Source organism: Salmo salar, chromosome ssa03 (genome assembly GCF_905237065.1).
Source record: "Salmo salar chromosome ssa03, Ssal_v3.1, whole genome shotgun sequence".
NCBI lineage: Eukaryota > Metazoa > Chordata > Actinopteri > Salmoniformes > Salmonidae > Salmo > Salmo salar.
The window spans coordinates 51,337,830-51,364,823 of record NC_059444.1 but is presented as its reverse complement, the minus strand read 5'-3'; the positions used below and the strand labels follow the sequence as shown (position 1 = coordinate 51,364,823).

Here is a 26,994-nt window from a genome sequence, read left to right as displayed (position 1 = left end):
AGCATTCTTTTTGCTGCATAAGATACTAATGACAGGGCACACTTGTCTGAGGGAACATACAGTACATTTTATTATTGACAGAAATCGGCTGAAATTGACCTCCCATGAGTATCAAACACTTCAACTTATTTTCCCCACCCTCCACCCCTTATTTCTGCATACCTCCCCTCCCCTGGGCATCCAGCCTCACCCCCAGCCCAGTAGTAGCAGTAGTAATAGGCCGGGCGAGAGAGCCCCCCTGCTGGAAGTCTGACTGCTGCTAACGCGGCCCAGTGGGGACACTGACACCCCGGGGGAAGCGTAGACGGGGCGCCCGTTGAGGCGCTGCACTGGCCGGTAGATGTCTCTGTACTTCAGTGTTTTAGGAAACAGCTCCACCTGAGAGTGGGACAGGGGTATGAAAGGATTAGCTTAGGCACTGTACATTTTTATGAGGGATACCTGGAGAAAATCAGACGTCTGAAATAAAAATGGATGGCCCTCACTTCAGTAAAATATACTTTTACCTGACCCTCCCTGAACGCTTGAAAAAAGTGACCCTCCCCTACACCCCAAATAATAATTAAAAGGTGCACTATGCAGAAATTGCTCCGCCATTTCCTGGTTGCAAACATTGTAATAGTGTCAGTGACGAAACAAGCAATGTAGACAATCATACTACCATCTAAACCCCTGTGAAATATACACTACCCCTGTGAAATATACACCCCCCCCTTTGCTGCTGTAACAGCCTCCACTCTTCTAGGAAGGCTTTCCACTAGATGTTGAAACATTGCTGCAGGGACTTGCTTCAATTCAGCCACGAGCATTAGTGAGGGCACTGATGTTTTGCGGTTAGGCCTGGCTCGCTGTCGGCATTCCAATTCATCCCAAAGGTATTTGATGGGGTTGAGGTCGGGGCTCTGTGCAGGTCAGTCAAGTTCTTCCACACCGATCTCGACAAACCATTTCTGTACGGACCTCGCTTTGTGCACAGGGGCATTGTCATGCTGAAACAGGAAAACATGCTGAAACAGGGCCTTCCCCAAACTGTTGCCACAAAGTTGGAAACACAGAATTGTCTAGAATGACATTGTATGCTGTAGCGTTAAGATTTCCCTTCACTGCAACTAAGGGGTCTAGCCCAAACCACAGCCCCAGACCATTATTCCTCCACCGCCAAACTTTAGTTGGCACTATGCATTGGGGCAGGTAGCGTTCTCCTGGCATCCGCCAAACCCAGATTTGTCCGTCGGACTGCCACTCCAGAGAATGCGTTCCCACTGCTCCAGAGTCCAATGGTGGCGAGATTTACACCAATCCAGCCGACGCTTGGCATCGCGCATGGTGATCTTAGGCTTGTGTGTGGCTGCTCGGCCATGGAAACCCCTTTCATGAAGCTCCCGACAAACAAGAGGCAGTTTGGAATTTGGCCGTGAGTGAGTGTTGCAACCGAGGACAGATTATTTTTTTACGTGCTACGAGCTCAGCACTCGGTGGTCCCGTTCTGTGAGCTTGTGTGGCCTACCACTTAGCGGCTGAGCCGTTGTTGCCCCTAGATGTTTCCACTTCACAATAACAGCACTTACAGATGACCCGGGCAGCTCAAGCAGGGCAGGAATTTGATGAACTGACTTGTTGGAAAGGTGGCATCCTATGACGGTGCCACGTTGAAAGTCACTGAGCTCTTCAGTAAAGCCGTTCTACTGCCAATGTTTGTCTATGGAGATTGCATGGCTGTGTGCTTGATTTTATACACCTGTCAGCAATGGGTGATATATATAGTGGAATCCACTCATCTGAATGGGTGTCCACATACAATACTTTTGGTTATGGAAAATACACTATTTTCAGCTGTTTGAAGCTGGTGTACCAAACCTAATGTAAAAGATGCAAAGGTTAAACTTAAGAACAGGAAGCATAGAAATAGCGAACAGAACAGATCTACCGCGTCTTAGACTTGCTTTCCATGAGAATGACAGATCTATAACTCACATTTCTATGTGAATTTTGTTGGTCGCCAAAAAAGGAACATATTGCAGCATTAAAACAAAGTGGATAGCAGAGAACATGCCTACTGTTTACCCTTACTCCTAGGACAGACCAGAGCCTTAGATATGCAGTTTTAGAAACTGTTCTTCGTTTTGTAAGCATTACATGGCAAAGTAGCCAGAAGGTTGAGGATTCGCAGACCACTGCTGACATGGGTGAAAAGATCTAAATTTTACTAAAAGCACTACATGAAGTATATCTTCTTAAATGCGACCCAAGAAAAAATTGCCTTGTATAAACGCATTTCATGCTATTCTACGTCATTTTATATGACCGGAGATGAACAGAATCTTTTTAAATTCCACAACAGAGCATGACAATGAATGAATGCATGCTGCAGCATCTGAGATGTTTTGATTTCTATACAGGCTAATATAAAAAAAAATAGGATAGTCTTAGTCCTTCTCATCTTCGCGTGCTCTCTCTCTCTCAAACTGAACAGGACATCAGTAGGCCTAGTCCACACGCACAGATATTGAATTTTTGGGACAAATACTATTTTTTTTGCAGAAGAAGCCTTTGACTTTCTTCCTGAAGGGCCACCGTATACAGCACTGCCATTGGTTAGGCAGCACAAAATGATTTACATCAGCAAGAACAGGGCAGGCCAGTGCTCATGAATATAGTAGCCTAGTTTTATATACACACTGCCTGTGCATTTTCCCCAGGACCGTGTTTGGGAAACGCTGGCCTAGGCCTATAGTACTTCTACTTCCGGCGCCGACAGAGATGGCCGCCTCGCTTCGCGTTCCTCAAACTGAAATGGTCCACCCACGCAGACAGCGTGGTGAAGAAGGCGCAGCAGCGCCTCTTCAACCTCAGGAGGCTGAAGAAATTCGGCTTGTCACCAAAAACACAAACTTTTACAGATGGATAATCGAGAGCATCCTGTCGGGCTGTATCACCGCTTGGTACGGCAGCTGCTCCGCCCATAACCGGAAGGCTCTCCAGAGGGTAGTGAGGTCTGCACAACACATCACCAGGTGAAAACTACCTGCCCTCCAGGACACCTACACCACCCGATGTCACAGGAAGGCCAAAAAGATCATCAAGGACAACAACCACCCGAGCCACTGCCTGTTCACCCTGCTATCATCCAGAGGGCGAGGTCAGTACAGGTGCATCAAAGCGGGGACTGAGAGACTGAAAAACAGCTTCTATCTCAAGGCCATCAGACTGTTAAACAGCCATCACTAACATTGAGTGGCTGCTGCCAACATACTGACTCAACTCCACCCACTTTAATAATGGAAAAAAAGATGTAATGAATTTATTTATATTTAAGCAGACGCTCTTATCCAGAGCGACTTACAGCAGTGAATGCATACATTTCATACATTTTTTCTTTCTTCCCGTACTGGTCCCCCGTGGGAATCGAACCCACAACCCTGGCGTTGCAAACACCATGCTCTACCAACTGAGCCACCACTAGCCACTTTATATTATATAATGTTTACTTACCCTACATTACTCATCTCTTATGTATATACTGTACGCTATACCATCTACTGCATCTTGCCATCTGATGTAATTATGTATCACTAGCCACTTTAAACAATGCCACTTTATTTAATGTTCTCATACCCTACATTGCTCATCTCATATGTATATACTGTACTCTATACCATCTATGCATCTTGCCTATGCCGTTCGGCCATCACTCATTTATATATTTTTATGTACATATTCGTATTCATTCCTTTACACTTGTGTGTATAAGGTAGTTGTTGTGAAATTGTTAGGTTATATTACTTGTTAGATATTACTGCATGGTCGGAACTAGAAGCACAAGCATTTTGCTACACTCGCATTAACACCTGCTAACCATGTGTATGTGACAAATAAAATTGATTTGGGATTTGATTTGATAACATGAATAAAGGCAAATCACCTGGTTGTGACTGTGTAGTATAGGCTATTGATCACTTGATTGAGACCACACTAGGCGCACCTGATATTGCGCGCCCAGCAGAGAATCAGGGATGAGGGGCAGCAATGGGCACACATCGAGATATAAGCAACTAATTCTCAAACACTGAGCAATATGACATTTAATCTATTTACAAATGACATGACCCTCCCCTGGACTAAATAAAAAAAATACGAAACACTCCCCGACTGAAATTGAAAAGGCACGAACCTCCCCCATTTTTCTCTGGGTAACAATTGTGTAAATTTCAACCGCTCCCTTAGGCTTCTTCAATGGCCCAGGAAAATATAATAAAGCTGCAAACTCATCTTTTATTTGACATACGTTTCACTAAGGAGAACGCTTGTTGGAGTGTAATCCAACCAATCAACAAGTCAGCCCACCACTCACTCACTCACCCTCAGCGGGGTTGAAAGAAACCGTAAGCATACGGTTTTCAGGAAGCGGAGGTGAAGACTCAAACCGGATGCTTCCCGTTTCTTCCAGCTCCGCTCGGGCTTTTCTTTTACGCCTGCTATGTTAGGTTACCACTAACTAGATCTCTCCGTATCTTGATTGGCTCTTCGAACACGGTCCATACCACCACTTCATCGCAGGTGGGGGTGGTCAGAGAACCCTGGTAGCGGTAGAACTTGGTGAGGTCCACACTTCCTAGCAGATCACTGATGGATAGTGGCTGCACTATGTCAACTGATGAACCTGAGACATAAGGAGAGGGCTGTAGTGTGAAAAATACTAGTAACATCACCACCAAGGGGAGAAGGCTCTCCCTTTGTTAGTGCTCTAAAAGAAAGCAATGGTGGTTTCACTTTGCTCTTGTACTCTCTCTCTGCAAATTCAAATTAGCTACATTGGCATAAAAATACAGAATATAAGTACTTTAAAGCTAGCTGGTACCACTGCTCCTCACCCTTCTCTGTTATATTCAGCAGATATGATGTCAAAGTCGTCCAGGATTCCACATGCCATTGGTCGCCTGTCACCTGGAATCCATGGAATGTGTTGATGATAACATGAATAATAAACAGTGAAGGCTGGTGAGAGGAGCTATAGGAGGACAGGCTCATTGTAACGGCTGGAACGCATCAAACACATGGTAACAACGTGTTTGATTCCGTTCCATTGATTCCATTCCAGCCATTACGATGATCCCGTCCTCCTATAGCTCCTCCCACCGGCCTCCTCTGATAACAAGGTATTCTGCCATAACTCCTATTACTAGGTGAAGAATCATAACTCTGTCATAGTATTGTCATCATCAGTGTAGAACTGTTGTGACGTAGAGACGTACATCTATGAAGAATCCAAACACTGCTACCCTCTCCGGGTCAGTCTTAGCCTGCTCCATTGTCAAGCCTTCCTTCAGTGTCACAAGGTGGATCTGAAATCCAACAGAGAGTCACATCATATAGGACACAACACACACACACACACATACACACAGTGGTGTGTATTCATGGATGCCAAGGGAAGCCAGGCTTCCCAAAAAACTTGACCAAGAGAAATTAAATAAAGCATAAAATAATTTAGCTTTCGTCTCCGTGTTTCAACATTTTCCTTCAATTCGCAAGAGGCTGATTGTATCTCACAGGAGAAAGCTAAATTAGCCATGGATTGAGATAGGGATTTGGACTTGTGGTTTTACTTCATTCTCCGTACTGGCCAATGATTATCACGACGATTCTGGTCCAACCATTAATTCATACATTGTTGTTCCCCTGGCCTGAGAGGACGGAAGTTCAATATGTAGCTAGATGTAGAAGGCTAATGTTAACTAGCTAACGTTGCACAAGAATGGAAGTTAGGCTAGCGAGCAGGCATTTTAGCCAGGTAGCCTAGGACAACAAAAAATGTAAGCGTGTATGTACTGTATGACATTTCGTCGACATGAAATGTATGACATTTCGTCAACATGAAATGTATGACATTTCGTCAACATGAAAGAAAGGAGGATGGCATTGGTGTTTCTCTACAAGTAGGGTGAGTCAACATGTTTTTTCTACTTGCACAAACGCGCACGCAAACACACACGCACACAGAAATCAGAACCATGGGCAGCCACATCATATTTAGCTTACATTGATTGGACTAAATAGTTTTTGGTATCTTTTAGTTGTCACTGTATTAGAGGTGATTTGATGATGTTGACATGTTGAAGTTGAAATGGTGCTGGAATAGTGGAGGCAGCTCCTGTTTTCTTTGTGACTTGCGGTAACTCTCTATGGTAAAAAATCAATAGTTGTTTAGTGGTCCAAAAATGTCAGAAATATTAACTTGCTTGACGATGCTGTAGGTCATGCAACTGTCTTACTGTACATGCAATATGCTTTGTGGACTTCACTGAACAGAGGTTGCTATCAGGTTTTGTGATAAAACAAAGGTGTGGTTTAATTTGTTCTGCCACTTTGTTTTATTGTCTCTGCCTTTAGGCCTATATGTCATGGTTGCAAGACATATGAATTAACAGGTTATAGAGCAAACAACGCAATTATCACAACACAGGTTGTAATATGGCTTTTGGGGGGCCTGGCTTCCCCAGTGATTTTACCCACGCTCCGCTACTGCACACGCACTCTCTCTCTCTTCTAGTACAGTATCTCACCTCCATGGGGTATCTGACTGAATCCACTGTGTGCTCAGAGCCTGGGTGGCACAGTGAGTCGCCTCCCCAGTGGAAATGCATCATGACGGCCGTGTAGCCATGAGGGAGCCCCCCTCCTCTCACCTCCATCAGGCCCTCCTCTAACACACAGCTCACTGGGAGGACGAAAATAAGTTGTGGTATTACCGTAGTATACGTTATTATGGTATTGTGTATTCACTAACAACTGTTAATGAGTAAATGATACCTGTGTCCTGAGCTACTGAGATTACTTTAAAGAAGACTAGACAACACATGTCCTACAGACACACTATAAGGACAGGACCAAGGAGATTCACCACAAGAGTACCTGTGTGTCCATTGTTGGTGAGGAACCTGATGCTGTGTGGATTAGTGATGTCACTGAAGGTGAGGTTGCGGAGACTGGGGTCAAAGGTCAGCTGGTTAGTATCAATGTTGATCGGCGACTGTCTGACCCCACCACACTGAGAGTTGGGAAGGGAGGGCCAGAAAGAGGGGCTGTTCTCTAAAAGAGAGAAAGAAAAAGAAAGCCTCTGTCAGGTTAAATGTTTGCTGGCCTGAACTGTGTTTGTGTAGCACAGCACAGCTATGAGATGACTGAAGAGTAATGGACTGAGGTGAAGTCAGAACTAGTGAAGTCTTACCACAGCCATTGTGGCACCAGGGCTGGTCTAAAAGTAACACATTTGAAAATACATATAATTAATAGAAAATATATTAATATTCATGAAACTTTAAAAAAGAAGTTGTTTTGGAAGGCTACGCACCTGCTATAGCTCGTGAACAGAGATAGAGGATAATATACACAGATGTCTGAAAAGCAAATATAAATACAATGTAGCATAAAGATGCATGAAACTATCTTTGTTATCTCTATGATTAGATTTCTGTCAAAATGTAGCCATATCAAGATCCCTAAATGTATGATTTTAAAAATGATTTCTTACCCACTTGTACAACATAGTTTCATAAGTTGAATTAATAACCACATTAATATTGAAAATACGTTCTTATGCCTAGCTACAGCCTGCATTGCCCAACCGCCAAAACGACTTTTCAAGGCTGTGTGGAACGTTATAACAAGTGTGTAGTGCTGGGGGAGCACGAGCATCACCTTTTTCAATTTGAAAATACATGGACAATTTATTCTGATCAATTCTAAATAAATGATATTTAATTACCACAAAAAAATCCATAAAAAAAACGATAGAATGACAAACCAAATAAATATGTAGCCTACAGCTGCCTAGAGGTAGGTAAATGGTGGTTTCTTCCCTGCCTTCTCTCTGGCGGAGGCGAGAATGATGAAGAACTGTAGGCTACATGTGGGCATTGCGGAAGCCCTTTGAAGGCTTGACAAATTTGGCCAATCAGAAGGTAAAACCCCAAAAAATCTAAATTCACCATGTCTGCCTTGATGTTCATAAAAGTTCACCGACCCCTCTTGCGCAGTGGAACGGAAAACGATATGTGACCACTTGGTTACGGTGACGTTCTGCCGAGGACACCCAAACCAGTGGTCACCTGCAAAGCCCAAGAGACTGACCCTCTCTGGAAGTTGCTGTAGCCCTGCGTGGGATATTTAGCCTACAGTATATTGGCTATTGGTTGAGACGCAGGGCCCGTTAGCTTGGTATGTCAGGATGGGAAATTTTGAATTGGGCCAAGTTGGAGGTAATAATGAATTTAGGTTATAGTTTATTGAGATGCATTAATACACCACACTAAAAGCTTGATTTTATGGCTGTTTAAAACTAATTTCCTGCAGTTCTATGTAGTCTAGTAATGATTTATGTTCACTACTTGGTCAATTGATTTGATGATCAAATCTATGCAAATTAATTATATGAATTGGTAGTTCACCTCTGTTTTATTTTATTCTGTGATAGGGTATACTGCAACCATGTGTTCAAACTAATCAAATAAACGTTTATTTGGCGCTGTCCTTTAGCAACCACGAAGGGCTCTGCAATCATTTAAAATAAGACTCATCACGATCTGTTGCCTACGCCTAATAGTGCTTCCTACTCATCATGTATTATTATTACAAATAGAAGATTATCACTTCTCACAATGGTGCTCGTTTAGTAAAGTAAGATCAAAGCTTAATCAATGTCTCGCAAGATCACCTAACTATTCATCAGTATTTTACACAACAGAAGCGAATATAATAGCATAGCATAGTAGGCCTATAACGTTACTGTTCAACACTGTTACGCCAAAACAATTAGCATTCACGATTGACAGTGATGATGGCCTATTTTGAAATTATGTATGCCTAACTTGGTGTTTGAGGGTATTAAAAATACAACATTTTCTGGAGACAATATGTGGGCATAGGCAGACGTTGCAATTGGAGTATGCGCTTGATGCATATTCTTTAGCAGAGCTCTCCAACCCTCTTCCTGGGAGAGCTAACATCCTGTAGGTTTTCATTCCAACCCTAATCTAGCGCACCTGATTCTAATAATTAGCTGGTTTATAAAATGAATCAGGTTAGTTACAACTGGGGTTGGAGTGAAAGCCTACAGGCGGGTAGCGTGTCAGGAACAGGGCTGGAGAGTACGAACTTTGACTGAGGAAATGATGACGTCTTTACATATGTAGTCTACGGCGATTCGGATATCACTTACTATTGATATCTACATAGTTTGAGTTTAATCAACGTTTCAGTAAAAGTGCCGGTTTTAGCCAGCCGGCTAATTTTCAACCTCAGTCCCTGGGCAGGTTATTAAAAACAGTTACAATAAATAACAATACAGACAATCAATGAGCAGTGAGCACACCCAGAGCAACATAGGACAAGCAACACGTAACATGTGCATTGTGTGAATCACACTGCTGCACTCTCATTTTTCTATTTTCACCTTACGGATTGTGGTTGTTGTGGATGGCTGTTCACGAATCTAAATGTGTTTTTGAACCCAATAATGGTTGAATTCAAGAAGTTTAAGCTGCCTATCAATCATTGTTTTTGAAACCAGTGGACAGCCAGTGAAAAATGCGCTCTTGCAAAAGCTGCATAGTGCGGATCCAAGCCTATGGAATAAACGCGGAGCTTTTATTGCTCAATCTAATTCATGCTGATAAAATAAATAAATCCATAGGCCTAATGGACACATGCTCAAACTTGTACACTTTTGATAGACTTAAGGGGCAATCTGTAGTTTCTACATCAATTTGACTTATAAATTATATATATATCCATTGATTCTTGAAGAATATAACTTATAAATCTTATAAAGCTTAGTTCATCTGTCACACTCCATGATAAACCAAAATATAAGCTTGTTTTATTCCAATGTTTGTAAACATTGTAAATGTAAACAAACACTGTATAGCCCCATGAACATGGTTAAAACAATAATGTTATATCATGGATGGTCAGTCCTTGCATCCATAACTCTGTCTATTAATCTGAGAGTGGTCACATTTCTCCAGGCCCATCCCTCAGCTTTTAACCAAAACAGAGGCGGGGTGTCCGTTTTGTTATTGTTTCATCTGTGTATTTGCCCTTTAAACAGCTGCATATTATCAAGATATCAAAGTGTCACCAACAAAAAGGTAAACAATAGGCCTATAGCAAATGCAGCATATGGCATTCATTTTTTCACATGTAAATAGCACTTTTCTGTAGTGCTCAAAGCATGCCATTTCATGAGGGCAGCATTTATTTTTCAACTCGAATCAATGAGCCCAATCAGTCCTCCATGACAACAAAATCAGAAATAATGAGGAGGGGTGGCTAATAAGTCCTTAGTTTTGAGGTCATGCTCAGGTAAAACAATTAGGCTAATCTATACTTCCATATTTCCAAGTCCTATTCTTGAAGATCAAGGGGTATAACATTTATTGGAATGACTGGAATGCTGATAGACTTTGGTTTTTAATGTAAAGATATAATTTAATTGTATTATTATATGTAGTAGAAAGCAATGGGTTAGAAGAAGCCAACATAACCAACCCATAAAGTAAAATGTAACATCCATATATGGCCAGCTATGTAAACTTTAACATTGATTTATCCTGCAATAGATGTCGTTCAATTGGTAACATACATGTTTGTCTTCTTCTAATGCCTCTTAAAGGGAAAGTAATCTAAAAGTAACGGAATGTAATCCGATTATGTTACTGAGTTTGGGTAATCCAAAAATTACGTTACTGATTACAATTTTGGACAGGTAACTTAACTGTAACGGATTACATTTAGAAAGTAACATACCCAACCCTGGGGGTAGATAATCTGATCCTAGATCTGTTAGAAGAGAAACTTGCTAAGAAGAGTCGTGTACGCCCCCCTCTGCACTACGCAAACTCACATCGTCCGGGGCAGTGTTTTGAAATAAGACAAGATGTCTGCCGGAGCAGTGCTAACGACGAATGAGCGTCATATTCGAGACAATAACTATAACAACAATCTTCCAGAGGACCGAATGGACGTTGAAATTGACCCAGGACACAACGTAACGGACCGGGAAGACTTGGACGCCGGAATACAAGCCCCTTGTTCATCTAACGGCAGTGGCGGGGAGGAGGATGAGTCGGAGGCCATCGATCGGGAAAGAGAAGCCGGGGGCTCGATTCCTCAGCGCAACGGGGAAGGAGTGTTGTTGGGCAGGGAGCAAGAGGTCTCAGTCGAAATCGGAGAGACGTATTTATGTCAGCGAGCCGACAAGACATGGCGTAAGTATTTGTTTATAAACTTATACTAGTTAGCTACGTTTGAAAAGGCTGTGAGGCAGCGGCCAGAGCACTATTTATCAATGCGTCCCGACTTGTTCTGCGTTCATCTAAAGACTGATATAGAAACATTTCGTGACTAACTGCAGGTTTTTTTTATCGACGCTGTTGGTGATCTCAAGATCAAGTTTGCTTCTTGACCATTAGATATGTTAAATTGTGGTTTTGTTTGTTTACATTCAAGCCCATCAAGCTCTATGAGCTGTAAGCTATAGTTGGCAAGCTAGATGTGCTTTTTACAGAGATGGCTACAGTTAATCCAGTAAAACTCAACCTCTTTCTTTCAGATTCTGCTGAGGTTATCCAGTCCAGGCTGAACGAACAGGAGGGCAGAGAGGAGTTCTACGTACACTATGTTGGATGTGAGTGGGACACACACACAGCACTTCCATGCTCATATCTTTTCATACACCTCTCCTTCTACTTTCCTCCACCTCCCTTTATCGTTTCTTCCTTCTCCTCCTCCAATCCTCTCTTTACCTCTCCCCTGGCCCTGTAGTTAACAGACGTCTGGATGAGTGGGTGGGCAAGGCTCGCCTGGCACTGACCAAGACGGCAAAGGATGCAGTGACAAAAATCGCTGAGGGTGGAGGAGGGGGCGAGCTGGGGGAGCAGCCTGAGAGGAAGATCACCCGCAACCAGAAACGCAAACATGATGAGATCAACCACGTGCAGAAGGTAGGCTAGTGCAGGAGGTTCTAGACTACATACCCCCACAGCGGGGATCAGATCCCCATTGTCAATTTCTGTCAGTCAGATGAGTTAGATTCAGATGTAAATGGGCTCCCTCTGTTCTGTTTTCTAATGGAACTCCTCTTTCCCTCCAGACGTACGCAGAGATGGACCCCACCACAGCTGCCCTGGAGAAGGAGCATGAGGCGGTAAGTGTGTGTAGCTATAATGTTAATCACCTTTTGATATACAGTACCTGTGAAAAGTTTGGACGCCTATTCATTCCAGGGTTCTTGTTTAATTTGTATTATTTTCTACATTGTAGAAGAATAGTGAAGACATCAAAACTATGAAATAATCATGTAGTAACCAAAAAAAGTGTTAAACAAATCAAAAATATATTTGAGATTCTTCAAAGTAGCCACCCTTTGCCTTGATGACAGCTTTGCACACTCTAGGCATTCTCTCAACCAGCTTCATGAGGTAGTCACCTGGAATGCATTTCAATTAACAGGTGTGCCTTGTTAAAAGTTAATTTGTGGAATTTCTTTCCTTCTTAATGGGTTTGAGCCAATCAGTTGTTGTGACAAGGTAGGGTGGTATACAGAAGATAGCCCTATTTGGTAAAATACAAAGTACATATTATGGCAAGAACAGCTCAAATAAGCAAAGAGAAACTACAGTCCATCATTACTTTAAGACATGAAGGTCAGTCAATCCGGATTTTTAAGAACTATGAAAGTTTCTTCAAGTGCAGTCGCAAAAACCATCAAGCGCTATGATGAAACTGGCTCTCATGAGGACCGCCACAGGAATGGAACACCCAGTTACCTCTGCTGCAGAGGATAAGTTCATTAGACTTACCAGCCTCAGAAATTGCAGCCCAAAGAAATGCTTCAGAGTTGAAGTAACAGACACGTGCTTCTACACCTGCATTGCTTGCTGTTTGGGGTTTTAGGCTGGGTTTCTGTACAGCACTTTGAGATATCAGCTGATATAAGAAGGGCTATATAAATACATTTGATTTGATCTCAACATCAACTGTTCAGAGGAGACTGCGTGAATCAGGCCTTCATGGTCGAATTGCTGCAAAGAAACCACTACTAAAGGACACCAATAAGAAGAAGCGACTTGCTTGGGCCGAGAAACACGAGCAATGGACATTAGACCGGTGGAAATCTGTCCTTTGGTCTGATGAGTCCAAATTTGAGATTTTTGGTTCCCACCGCTGTGTCTTTGTGAGACGCGGAGTAGGTGAACAGATTATCTCCATGTGTGGTTCCCACCGTGAAGCATGGAGGAGGTGTGGGGGTGCTTTGCTGGTGACACTGGCGGTGAGTTATTTATAATTCAAGGCACACTTAACCAGCATGGCTACCACAGCATTTTGCAGCGATACGCCATCCCATCTGGTTTGCACTTAGTGGAACATCATTTGTTTTTCAACAGGACAATGACCCAAAACACACCTCCAGGCTGTGTAAGGGCTATTTGACCAAGAAGGAGAGTGGTAGAGTGCTGCATCAGATGACCTGTCATACACAATCACCCCACCTCAACCCAATTGAGAGGGTTTGGGATGAGTTGGACCGCAGAGTGAAGGAAAAGCAGCCAACAAGTGCTCAGCATAATGTGGGAACTACTTCAAACTGTTGGAAAAGCATTCGGTGAAGCTGGTTGAGAAAATGCTAAGCGTGTGCAAAGGTGTCATCAAGGCAAAGGGTGGCTATTTGAAGAAACTCAAATATAAAATATATTTTGATTTGTTTAACACTTTTTTGGTTACTACATGATTCCATATGTGTTATTTCATAGTGTTGTCTTCACTATTATTCTACAATGTAGAAAATAGTAAAATAAAGAAAAACCCTTGAATAAATAGGTGTCTAAACTTTTAACTCGTACTGTATGTAGTAGGAAAACAATGCAATTCCTAGAGAAGGGGGGAGGAAAGTATAAATGTGTCCTTGCCTGTCTCTCTCCCAGATTACTAAAGTGAAGTACGTGGACAAGATCCAGATTGGTAACTTCGAGATTGACGCCTGGTATTTCTCCCCATTCCCAGAGGACTACGGCAAGCAGCCCAAGCTGTGGATCTGCGAGTACTGCCTCAAGTACATGAAGTACGAGAAGACCTTCAGATACCACCTGGTCAGTGACTGTCAGCTTCAACAGTTTAAAAGCACTGTTAGCTTCAACATTGCTGTTGACTTTTATTACCATCTAGCATTTGAGACTAGCACTTCTAATTGACCAATATACAGTTGAAATGCTTTGAACCACATACTTGTTTTATCCTTCTCCACCTCTATTTCCTCTCGCTACCTTTCCTCTCTCTATCTGTTCCTCCAGTCCCAATGTCAGTGGAGGCAGCCTCCTGGGAAAGAGATCTACAGGCGGAGCAACATCTCTGTGTACGAAGTGGACGGTCGCGACCACAAGGTAAGGACACGAGGCAGGACCAGACCACAGAGAATTACCCCAAACTGTGTCCCGAAAGCAATTTAAACAGGTGTTAGTTAACTGGGAACAAGAACAACCTTGACCTTTCAACTTAGGTCTTGGGGGTACCCCTGATTTTGCATATGTTTGTTCCAGCCCAGCACTCACACCTGACTCAACTTCATTGAGCAACTGCAAAGTGTATTAAAATAAACAAACAAACCCACGGATGATAATACTGACCCATGTCTCTTTCTGTAGATCTACTGTCAGAACCTGTGTCTACTGGCCAAGCTCTTCCTGGACCACAAGACGCTGTACTTTGACGTGGAGCCTTTTGTCTTTTACATCCTGACTGAAGTCAACAGGCAGGGAGCACACATAGTGGGATACTTCTCCAAAGTAAGTACTGGTCCCAGTACAGGGATGGGGATATCGGTGTCTAGTTGTCCAAAGAAAAAATGTATATCTGTAATGTAGCTGGTTTCTTTGGGGGGGGGGGGGGTGTTAGTAACATATTTCATTCATGATTGTCATTCAAATCCAAATCAAATTGTATTTGTCAAATGCGCCGAATACAACGAACACAGTGAAATGCTTACTTACAAACCCTTAACCAACAATGCAGGAAAAAAATAAGTGTTTAGAAAATATTTACTAAATAAACTAAAGTAAACAATAAATACATATTATAGAAAAATAACAAATAATTAAAGAGCAACAATAAAATATTAGTAAGGAGGCTATATACAGGGGGTACCGGTACAGAATCAATGCGGTTAGTCGAGGTAATGTCTACATGTAATGCAAATAGCCCGGGTAGCCATTTGGATAGCTGTTCAGGTGTCTTATGGCTTGGGGATAGAAGCTGTTAAGAAGCCGTTTGGACCTAAAAATGTCTTGTGTCTTGAGGAAAGTCTGAAATCTGAAGGAAAGTGTTCATTGTTTTAGGAGAATGGATAACTGGTATAGTGTTGGCCTACAAAAGCTGAGCCTGTTTTTTTGTGTTCCACAGGAGAAAGAATCTCCAGATGGGAATAACGTGGCGTGTATCCTCACCCTCCCGCCCTACCAGCGTAGAGGATACGGAAAGTTCCTCATAGCCTTCAGTGAGTGGGATACACACACACACACACACACACACACACACACACTAGAGCTGGGCAATATGGACAAAAATCCATATTACGATAAATTGAGTGAATTATTAGGTTAATGATCAGTTGTGAGAAGTTAAAATAATTTGTGCTTAATAATTGTATTTTTTATACCCCTTAAACAACTACTACTACTACATTGAATGTTATCAATTTTCCCATTAGCAATAGCTCATATTAGCCGGCTTAGGCCTATTCCATTTCAAACTTCACATTTCTAGTAAAGGCTACTTATCATTATTATCGATATCAGTAAGATGTTGTTGATAAATGGCCGGTTTGGTTGGTGACGATGATTTTTGGTTTATCGTCCCAGCTCTAACACACACTATCACATGTGCTCTCTCTCTAGGTTATGAGCTGTCTAAATTGGAGAGTACAGTGGGTTCTCCAGAGAAGCCCCTGTCAGACCTGGGCAAGCTGAGCTACAGGAGCTACTGGTCCTGGGTGCTGCTGGAGATCCTCAGGGACTTCAGGGGCACGCTCTCCATCAAGGACCTCAGGTACGTACACACACGTAACCTCTTCCACCTCACCATAAATATATTCTCATGTACAGTTCCAGTCAAAAGTTTGGACACACTTACTTATTCCAGGGTTTTTCTTAGTTTTTACTATTTTCTACATTGTAGAATAGCAGTGAAGACATCAACACAATGAAATAACACGTATGGAATCATGTAGTAACCAAAAAAGTGTTTATATTTGAGGTTCTTCAAAGTAGCCTCCCTTGATGACAGCTTTGCAAACTGTTGGCATTCTCTCAAACAGCTTCATGAGGTAGTCACCTGTGATGCATTTCAATTAACAGGTGTGCCTTGTTAACCTCTCTAGGGTATGTGGGACGAAATCGTCCCACCTAGTCAACAGCCAGTGGAATCGAGTGGCGCGTTATTCAAATACCTTAGAAATGCTATTACTTCAATTTCTCAAACATATGACTATTTTACACCATTTTAAAGACAAGACTCTCGTTAATCTAACCACATTGTCCGATTTCAAAAAGGCTTTACAACGAAAGCAAAACATTAGATTATGTCAGGAGAGTACCCAGCCAGAAATAATCACACACCCATTTTTCAAGCTAGCATATAATGTCACAAAAACCAAAACCACAGCTAAATGCAGCACTAACCTTTGATGATCTTCATCAGATGACACTCCTAGGACATTGTTATACAATACATGCATGTTTTGTTCAATCAAGTTCATATTTATATCAAAAACCAGCTTTTTACATTAGCATGTGACGTTCAGAACTAGCAAACATACCGAAAACTTCCGGTGAATTTACTAAATTACTCACGATAAACGTTCACAAAAAGCATAACAATTATTTTAAGAATTATAGATGCAGAACTCCTTTATGCAATCGCGGTGTCCGATTTTAAAATAGCTTTTCGGCAAAAGCACATTTTGCCATATTCTGAGTAGATAGCTCGCCATCACGGGCTAGCTAATTTGACACCCACCAAGTTTGGCGTTCACTAAACTCAGAATTACTATAAGAAAAATTGGATTACCTTTGCTGTTCTTCGTCAGAATGCACTCCCAGGACTTCTACTTCATCCAAAAATGTTGTTTTGGTTCAAAATAATCCATAGTTATGTTCAAATATCCTGTTTTGTTCTTGCGTCCAAGACACTATCCGAACGGTGACGCACGGACGTGTATCGTGACAAAAAAATTCAAAATATTCCATTACCGTACTTCGAAGCATATCAAACGCTGTTTAAAATCAATTTTTATGCGATTTTTCTCGTAAAATAGCGATAATATTCTGACCGGGAGACGTCTTTTTCGTTCAAAGACTGAAAATGTAAAATGGACTCTTCACGTGCACGCGCGCACCCGTCTCATTGTTCTCAGATCGACCACTATCCAAATGCGCTACTGTTTTTCAGCCATGGGTTGCAAAGTCATCATTCAGCGTTCTGGCGCCTTCTGAGAGCCTATGGGAGCCTTAGAAAGTGTCACGTTACAGCAGAGATCCTCTGTTTTCAATAAAGAGGGTGTTGAAGGCCAATAAATGGTCAGAGAGGGCGCTTCCTGTACAGAATATTCTCAGGTTTTGGCCTGCCATATGAGTTCTGTTATACTCACAGACACCATTCAAACAGTTTAGAAACCCTAGGGTGTTTTCTATCCAAATCAAACAATTATATGCATATTCTAGTTTCTGGGCAGTAGTAATAACCAGATTAAATCGGGTACGTTTTTTATCCGGATGTGAAAATACTGCCCCCTACCCTAGAGAGGTTAAAATTGTATATGTGGAATTTGTTTCGTTCTTAATGAGGGAAATAAGTATTTGACTCCCTCTCAATCAGAAAGATTTTTGGCTCCCAGGTGTCTTTTATACAGGTAACGAGCTGAGATTAGGAGCACACTCTTAGCCTGTTAGGGCTAGGGGGCAGTATTGACACGGCCGGATTAAAAACGTACCCGATTTAATCTGGTTACTACTCCTGCCCAGTAACTAGAATATGCATATAATTATTGGCTTTGGATAGAAAACACCCTAAAGTTTCTAAAACTGTTTGAATGGTGTCTGTGAGTATAACAGAACTCATATGGCTGGCAAAAACCTGAGAGGATTCTATATGGGAAGTGGCCTGTCTGACAAGTTGTTGTTCATCTGGGCTCTTTTTATTGAAGACTGAGGATCTTTGCTCTAACGTGACACTTCCTACGGCTCCCATAGGCTCTCAGAGCCCGGGAAAAAGCTGAACGATATCGAGGCAGCCTCTGGCTGAAACACATCGCTTTTGGTAAGTGGCCGATCAGAGTACTATGGGCTTAGGCGCGTGCCCGAGTCGACCCCATGCTTTATTTTCTTTCGTCTGTTTACCTAAACGCAGATTCCCGGTCGGAATATTATCGCTTTTTTACGAGAAAAATGGCATAGAAATGGATTTTAAACAGCGGTTGACATGCTTCGAAGTACGGTAATGGAATATTTAGAAATGTTTTGTCACGAAATGCGCCATGCTCGTAACCCTTATTTACCCTTTCGGATAGTGTCTTGAACGCACGAACAAAACGCCGCTATTTGGATATAACTATGGATTATTTTGAACCAAACCAACATTTGTTATTGAAATAGAAGTCCTGGGAGTGCATTCTGACGAAGAACACCAAAGGTAATAACATTTTTCTTATAGTAAATCTGACTTTGGTGAGTGCTAAACTTGCTGGGTGTCTAAATAGCTAGCCCTGTGATGCCGGGCTATCTACTGAGAATATTGCAAAATGTGTTTTCACCGAAAAGCTATTTTAAAATCGGACATATCGAGTGCATAGAGGAGTTCTGTATCTACAATTCTTAAAATAATTGTTATGCTTTTTGTGAACGTTTATCGTGAGTAATTTAGTAAATTCACCGGAAGTTTGCGGGGGGGGTATGCTAGTTCTGAACGTCACATGCTAATGTAAAAAGCTGTTTTTTTATATAAATATGAACTTGATTGAACAAAACATGCATGTATTGTATAACATAATGTCCTAGGTGTGTCATCTGATGAAGATCATCAAAGGTTAGTGCTGCATTTAGCTGTCTTCTGGGTTTTTGTGACATTATATGCTAGCTTGAAAAATGGGTGTCTGATTATTTCTGGCTGGGTACTCTGCTGACATAATCTAATGTTTTGCTTTCGTTGTAAAGCCTTTTTGAAATCGGACAGTGTGGTTAGATTAACGAGAGTCTTGTCTTGAAAATGGTGTAAAATAGTCATATGTTTGAGAAATTGAAGTAATAGCATTTCTAAGGTATTTGAATAACGCGCCACAGGATTCCACTGGCTGTTACGTAGGTGGGACGATTTTGTCCCACATACCCTAGAGAGGTTAAAGGGAGTGCTCCTAACTGCAGCTTGTTACCTGTAAAAAAGACACCTGTCCACAGAAGCAATCAATCAATCAGATTCCAAACTCTCCACCATGGCCAAGACCAAAGAGCTCTCCAAGGATGTCAGGGACAAGATTGTAGACCTACACAAGGCTGGAATGGGCTACAAGACCATCGCCAAGCAGCTTGGTGAGAAGGTGACAACATTTGGTGCGATTATTCGCAAATGAAAGAAACACAAAAGAACTGTCAGTATCCCTCGGCCTGGGGCTCCATGCAAGATCTCACCTCGTGGGGTTGCAATGATAATGAGAACAGTGAGGAATCAGCCCAGAACTACACGGGAGGATCTTGTCAATGATCTCAAGGCAGCTGGGACCATAGTCACCAAGAAAACAATTGGTAACACACTACGCCATGAAGGACTGAAATCCTGCAGCGCCCGCAAGGTCCCCCTGCTCAAGAATACATATACATGCCCATCTGAAGTTTGCCAATGAACATCTGAATGATTCAGAGGACAACTGGTGAAAGTGTTGTGGTCAGATGAGACCAAAATGGAGCTCTTTAGCATCAACTCAACTCGTCGTGTTTGGAGGAGGAGGAATGCTGCCTATGACCCCAAGAACACCATCTCCACCGTCAAACATGGTGGAAACATTATGCTTTGGGGGTGTTTTTCTGCTAAGGGGACAGGACAACTTCACCGCATCATTTGACGGGGCCATGTACTGTCAAATCTTGGGTGAGAACCTCCTTCCCTCAGCCAGGGCATTGAAAATGGGTCGTGGATGGGTATTCCAGCATGACAATGACCCAAAACACATGGCCAAGGCAACAAAGGAGTGGCTCAAGAAGAAGCACATTAAGGTCCTGGATTGGCCTAGCCAATATACAGAAGTATACAGAAGATAGTATACAGAAGATAGCCCTATTTGGTAAAAGACCAATTCCATATTATGGCAAGAACAGCTCAAATAAGCAAAGAGAAACGACAGTCCATCATTACTTTAAGACATGAAGGTCAGTCAATTTGGAAAATTTCAAGAACTTTGAAAGTTTCTTCAAGTGCAGTCGCTATGGTGAAACTGGCTCTCATGATGACTGCCACAGAACAGGAAGACCTAGAGTTTCCTCTGCTGCAGTGGACCAATTAATTAGTGTTGCCTGCCTCAAATTGCAGCTCAAATAAATGCTTCACAGAGTTCAAGTAACAGACACATCTCAATATCAACTGTTCAGAGGAGAATGTGTGAATCAGGCCTTCATGGTCGAACTGCTGCAAAGAAACCACTACTAAAGGACACCAATAAGAAGAAGCGACTTGCTTGGGCCAAGGAACACGAGCAATGGACATCAGACTAGTAGAAATCTGTCCTGATGAGTCCAAATTTGGCATTTTTGGTTCCAACCTCCGTGTCTTTGTGAGACGCAGAGTAGGTGAACGGATGATCTCCATGTGTGGTTCCCACCGTGAAGCATGGAAGAGGATTTGTGGGGGTGCTTTGCTGGTGACACTGTCTGTGATTTTTATTTAGAATTCAATGCACACTTAACCAGCATGGATACCACAGCATTCTGCAGCGATACGCCATACCATCTGGTTTGCGCTTAGTGGAACTATCATTTGTTTTTCAACAGGACAATGACTGAAATCACACCTCTTGGTTTTGTCAGGGCTATTTAACCAAGAAGGAGAGTGATGGAGTGCTGCATCAGATGACCTGGCCTCCACAATCACCTGACCTCAACCCAATTGAGAGGGTTTGGGATGAGTAGGACCGCAGAGTGAAAGAAAAGCAGCCAACAAGTGCTCAGCATATGTGGGAACTCCTTCAAGACAGTTGGAAAAGCATTCCATGAGACTACCTCATGAAGTTGGTTGAGAGAATGCCAAAAGTGTGCAAAGCTGTTATTAAGGCAAAGGGTGGCTACTTTGAAGAATCTCAAATATAAATATATTTTTATTGAACACTTTTTTTTGGTTACTACCTGATTCTATATGTTATTTCATAGTTTTGATGTCTTCACTATTATTCAACAACGTAGAAAATAGTAAAAACAAATAAAAATGGAATGATTAGATGTCCACATTTTTGACTGGTACTGTATGTGAATATCCATCCACTTGCAAATCCACAACATAGGTACACCAGCATTCACTTGTACATACACTACCGTTGAAAGGTTTTGGGTCACTTAGAGATGTCCTTGTTTTTTAAAGAAAAGCAACAAAAAAATTGTCCATTGAAATAACATCAAATTGATCAGAAATACAGTGCAGACATTGTTAATGTTGTAAATGACTATTGTAGCTGGAAAAGGCAGATTTTTTATGGAATATTTACATAGGTTTACAGAGGCCTATTATCAGCAACCATCACTCCTGTGTTCCAATGGCATGTTGTGATGAGGCAACTCTGGGATGCTGACCTAGGCAGAGTTGCAAAGAAAAAGCCATATCTCAGACTGGCTAATAAAAAGAAAAGATTAAGATGGGCAAAAGAACACAGACACTGGACAGAGGAACTCTGTCTAAAAGGTCAGCATCCCAGAGTCACCTCTTCACTGTTGATGTTGAGACTGGTGTTTTGCCCGTACTATTTAATGAAGCTTCCAGTTGAGGACTTGTGAGGAGTCTGTTTCTCAAACTAGACACTCTAATGTACTTGTGCTCTTGCTCAGTTGGGTACCGGGGCCTCCCACTCCTCTTTCTATTCTGGTTAGAGACAGTTTGCGCTGTTCTGTGAAGGGAGTAGTACACAGCGTTGTACCAGATCTTCAGTTTCTGGCAATTTCTCGCATGGAATAGCCTTCATTTCTCAGAACAAGAATAGACTGACGAGTTTCTAGACTGAAAGTCCTTTGTTTCTGGCCATTTTGAGCCTGTAATCGAACCCACAAATGCTGAGGCTCCAGATACTCAACTAGTCTAAAGGCGGCCAGTTTTATTGCTGCTTTAATCAGCACAACAGTTTTCAGCTGTGCTAACATAATTCCAAAAGGGTTTAAGTGACCCCAAATTGTTCAACGGTAGTGTATGTCAAGTACTCCCACGTCATAGTTGTATACAGTTGAAGTCGGAAGTTTACATACACTAAGGTTGGAGTCATTAAAACTCGTTTTTCAACCACTCCACAAATTTCTTGTTAACAAACTATAGTTTTGGCAAGTCGGTTAGGACATCTACTTTGTGCATGACACAAGTCATTTTTCCAACATTTGTTTACAGACAGATTATTTCACTTATAATTCACTGTATCACAATTCCAGTGGGTCAGAAGTTTACATACACTAAGTTGACTATGCCTTTAAACAGCTTAGAAAATTCCCGAAAATGATGTCATGGCTTTAGAAGCTTCTGATAGGCTAATTGACATAATTTGAGTCAATTGGAGGTGTACCTGTTGATGTATTTCAAGGCCTACCTTCAAACTCAGTGCCTCTTTGCTTGACATCATGGGAAAATCAAAATAAATCAGCCAAGACCTCAGGAAAAAAATGGGTTCATCCTTGGGAGCAATTTCCAAATGCCTGAAGGTAACATGCTATTCTATACAAACAATAGTATGCAAGTATAAACACCGTGGGACCACGCAGCTGTCATACTGCTCAGGAATGAGATGTGTTCTGTCTCCTAGAGATGAAAGTACTTTGGTGCGAAAAGTGCAAATCAATAGCAGAACAACAGCAAAGCCCCTTGTGAAGATGCTGGAGGAAACAGGTACAAAAGTATCTATATCCACAGTAAAAAGAGTCTTATATCGACATAACCTGAAAGACCGCTCAACAAGGAAGAAGCCACTGCTCCAAGAACTGCCATATAAAAGCCAGACTACGGTTTGCAACTGCACATGGGGACAAAGGTTGTACTTTTTGGAGAAATGTCCTCTGGTCTGATGAAACAAAACTAGAACTGTTTGGCCATAATGACCATCGTTATGTTTGGAGGAAAAAGGGGGAGGCTTGCAAGCCGAAGAACACCATCCCAACCATGAAGCACGGTGGCAGCATCATGTTGCGGGGGTGCTTTGCTGCAGGAGGGTCTGGTGCACTTCACAAAATAGATGGCGCCATGAGGAAGGAAAATAATGTGGATATATTGAAGCAACATCTCAAGACATCAGTCAGGATGTTAAAGCTTGGTCGCAAATGGGTCTTCCAAATGGACTGACTCAGTTACACCAGCTCTGCCAGGAGGAATGGGCCAAAATTCACCCACCTTATTGTGGGAAGCTTGTGGAAGGCTACCCAAAACATTTGACCCAAGTTACACTCAATTAGTATTGCTTTTAAATTGTTTATGTAAACTTTTGACCCACTGGGAATGTGATGAAAGAAATAAAAGCTGAAATAAATCACTCTCTACTATTATTCTGACATTTCACATTCTTAAAATGTGATCCTAACTGACCTAAGACAGGGAATTTTTACTAGGATTAAATCTCAGGAATTGTGAAAAACGGAGTTTAAATGTATTTGGCTAAGGTGTATGTAAACTTCCGACTTCAACTGTACATTTGACCACACACACACACTCAGCCCCAGATTCTCATTGCTCTCCTCCCTCCACAGTCAGATGACCAGTATTACCCAGGGTGACATCATCAGTACGCTACAGTCCCTCAACATGGTGAAATACTGGAAGGGCCAGCATGTCATATGTGTCACGCCCAAACTGGTTGAGGAACACCTCAAGAGCGCCCAGTACAAGAAGCCGCCAATCACAGGTAGACATGTTTCATTTTCACTTCTCCTTTTCACATCTCATAAGCTCTGTCCCAAATGACACCTTATTCCCTATATAGTGCACTACTTTTAACCAGAGCCATAATGCCCAGTGGTTAAGAATGTTGGGCCAGTAATTGAAAGGTCGCTGGTTCGAATCCCTGAGCCGACTACATGAAAAATGTGTCTGTGCCTTTGAGCAAGGCACTAGTTGCTCCAGGGTTGCAGTCAATAATGGCTGATCCCTGGCGCTGACCTCCCTCTCCGATGGTGTTTCAGGGATATGCAAATAACAAATGTCCGATTATATGCACATTAATATACACTACATGTGTGAAATAGAACAAATGTAAGCACCCACTTTTTTATTATTCCCTATATAGGGAATAGGGTGCCATTTGGGACAAGCCCATAGTCCCCTCATTTGTAAGTACTTATCAGAAAGGACTGAATACATTTTTTGTGGCCATGGTTCCATCTGAAATATACAGCAAAATGATTGAATACTCTATATAGAGTTTACCTCCCAGATTTGAAAAATGTGTTTTGCTATTGTGTATAAAAAAAAGTATTCAGACCCCTTGACTTTTTCCACATTCTGTTACGTTACATCCTTATTGTAAAATGCATTAAATAAATACAAATCCTCAGCAATCTACACACAATACCCCATAATGACAAAGCGAAAACAGGTTTTTGGACATTTTTGCAAATGTATTCAAAATAAGAAACTGAAATGCCTGTAATTAAGACAGGTAAAATGTTGAAGGATTAATGTTCTCTCTTAGAAAATAGTCCTGATCATATAGGTCTAAACCTAGACAATATAAAATAACAATACCCAGAGTTCATACATTTTCCTTAATTTTAAATTTTAAAGTCATGTCTTCCTACACAATAGCAAAACACATTTTTCAAATCTGTGAGGTAAAATTTATAAAGTATTCTATCATTTTGCTGTGTATTTCAGATGGAATCAAGGCCACAAAAAATTTTCCTTTTTGCAAAAACAAATCTTACCAGTGGGGGTTTCATCAGACCAGAGAATCCTTATTCTTGTGGTGTGAGAGTCTTTAGGTGCCTTTTTGGCAAACTCCAAGCGGGCTGTCATGTGCTTCCGTCTGCCCACTCTACCATAAAGGCCTGATTTGGTGGAGTGCTGCAAAGACTGTTGTCCTTTTAGAAGGTTCTCCCATCTCCACAGAGGAACTCTCGAGCTCTGTCAGAGTGACCATTGGGTTCTTGGTCACCTCCCTGACCAAGGCCCTTCTCTCCCGATTGCTCAATTTGGCCGGGCGGCCATCTCTAGGAAGAGTCTTGGTCATTCCAAACTTCTTCCATTTAAGAATGATGTAAGCCACTGTGTTCTTGGGGACCTTCAATGCTACAGAAATGTTTTGGTACCCTTCCCCAGATGTGTGCCTCGACACAATCCTGTCTTGGAGCTCTACGGAAAATTCTTCCGACCTCATTGCTGGGTTTTTGCTCTGATATGCACTGTCAACTGTGGGACAGTATATAGACAAGTGTGTGCCTTTCCAAATCATGTCCAATCAATTGAATTTACCACAAGTGGACTCCAATCAAGTTGTAGAAACGTCTCAAGGATGATCAATGGAAACAGGATGCACCTGACGTAAATGTCGAGTTCCATAGCAAAGGTTCTGAATACTTATGTAAATAAGGTATTTCTGTTATTTTAATAAATTGGCTCAAAAAACCTGTTTTTAGCTTTGTTTTTATGGGGTTTTTTATGTAGATTGCTGAGGATTTTTTCATTAAATCAATTTATGAATTAGCCTAACGTAGCAAAATGTGGAAAGTCAAGGGGATCTGAATACACTGTACTTTGAAGAACTGATAAAATAGTATTTAATTTTTTTTTAGTTTTAATAATCATAATTCAGACAGCGTAAGCAGCAGCTCTTTAGAGATGAGATGATGACTTGGAATTAAATAAAGTTATAAAACAAATGTAATATACACAATTGAAATATTTTATTGAAGTAAAGTCATGCGAATAAATGATATGTGTGTGTGTGATAAGCGGTAATGGGCCGTCACTACCGTCATGAGACTTTTTATTAATTGTTTTATTCTGTGTTACAGCATTCAATGTTAAAACAAATACTTTCTTTTTTGTTGTTGTAATTGTACCAAAACCAAACCAACCTCAAAGCAGTAATCGCTCAGCACTAGTATACAGTATGCAGTTGTCTCGTGAGGATGATATCATAGTAACACTGTCACAATGTGTGTGTGTGTGTGTGTGTGTGTGTGTGTGTGAGAGCCTGACCAGAGTGTTTCTGTCTCCTCAGTTGACACCGTGTGTCTGAAGTGGGCCCCGCCCAAACATAAGCAAGCCAAGTTCTCCAAGAAGTGAGGGGAGGTGCTAGTGACATCATGCCAGACCACCCAACCAACCCACACGCATGGTATTTGTTCTCGAAGTGCCTCCTTCCCTCCCCTTGTTCTTTGTCCCCAGTTTAAGCTATTTGTTGTAAAGAGGAACCAACATGTACATCACTAGCGTCTTTGTCTTTTCATTTTTTTCATATTTTTTTTTAATAAACAAGAATAGTGATATTCACTTGGGTGGTCTTTTTTCTTTCCTTTAACTTAGTGATTTGTACAGACAATTTCTACTTAACTCAATAGCAGTGTTTCTCTTAGTTATATTTTCCCTTGGGGTGCAAAGGCACCTGAAGCAACTACTATGAGGACTGAGTGAAGACTACTCCTATATGCTTTGAAAATACTGGTAATAACAATCATGGATGCAATAAAAAAAAAAACGGTCAGTATTGTTATTAAAAAAAAATTA

General features: G+C 41.7%; 2 protein-coding genes across 2 annotated transcripts; one reads left to right on the top strand and one right to left on the bottom strand.

Moving 5' to 3' along the window:
• Nucleotides 1-186: 186 nt before the first annotated feature.
• Nucleotides 187-7,667, bottom strand: LOC106600721 (putative carbonic anhydrase 3). Its single transcript, XM_014192295.2, has 9 exons — nucleotides 7,532-7,667; nucleotides 7,352-7,397; nucleotides 7,229-7,255; nucleotides 6,913-7,089; nucleotides 6,564-6,718; nucleotides 5,253-5,342; nucleotides 4,872-4,944; nucleotides 4,497-4,660; nucleotides 187-378 (listed from the first exon to the last, which is right to left on the bottom strand). The coding sequence occupies exons 1-9, from the start codon at nucleotides 7,544-7,546 to the stop codon at nucleotides 187-189; spliced, it is 939 nt and encodes a 312-aa protein (XP_014047770.1). The 5' UTR covers nucleotides 7,547-7,667.
• Nucleotides 7,668-10,867: 3,200 nt separating this feature from the next.
• Nucleotides 10,868-26,760, top strand: LOC106600709 (histone acetyltransferase KAT8). Its single transcript, XM_014192275.2, has 11 exons — nucleotides 10,868-11,267; nucleotides 11,612-11,686; nucleotides 11,824-12,002; nucleotides 12,152-12,205; nucleotides 13,983-14,147; nucleotides 14,349-14,438; nucleotides 14,700-14,840; nucleotides 15,454-15,547; nucleotides 15,948-16,098; nucleotides 24,018-24,172; nucleotides 26,489-26,760. The coding sequence occupies exons 1-11, from the start codon at nucleotides 10,937-10,939 to the stop codon at nucleotides 26,551-26,553; spliced, it is 1,500 nt and encodes a 499-aa protein (XP_014047750.1). The 5' UTR covers nucleotides 10,868-10,936; the 3' UTR covers nucleotides 26,554-26,760.
• Nucleotides 26,761-26,994: the final 234 nt, after the last annotated feature.

Excerpts from the sequence above, each read along its gene's own strand:
- LOC106600709 (XM_014192275.2), top strand. The coding sequence starts at position 10,937 with ATGTCTGCCGGAGCAGTGCTAACGACGAATGAGCGTCATATTCGAGAC. Across the intron at positions 14,841-15,453 it reads TAGTGGGATACTTCTCCAAA|GAGAAAGAATCTCCAGATGG; the intron begins GTAAGTACTGGT and ends TGTGTTCCACAG. Across the intron at positions 24,173-26,488 it reads CAAGAAGCCGCCAATCACAG|TTGACACCGTGTGTCTGAAG; the intron begins GTAGACATGTTT and ends CTGTCTCCTCAG.
- LOC106600721 (XM_014192295.2), bottom strand. Across the intron at positions 6,719-6,912 it reads CACCAACAATGGACACACAG|TGAGCTGTGTGTTAGAGGAG; the intron begins GTACTCTTGTGG and ends TCGTCCTCCCAG. Across the intron at positions 379-4,496 it reads TCAAGATACGGAGAGATCTA|GTGGAGCTGTTTCCTAAAAC; the intron begins GTTAGTGGTAAC and ends TCCCACTCTCAG.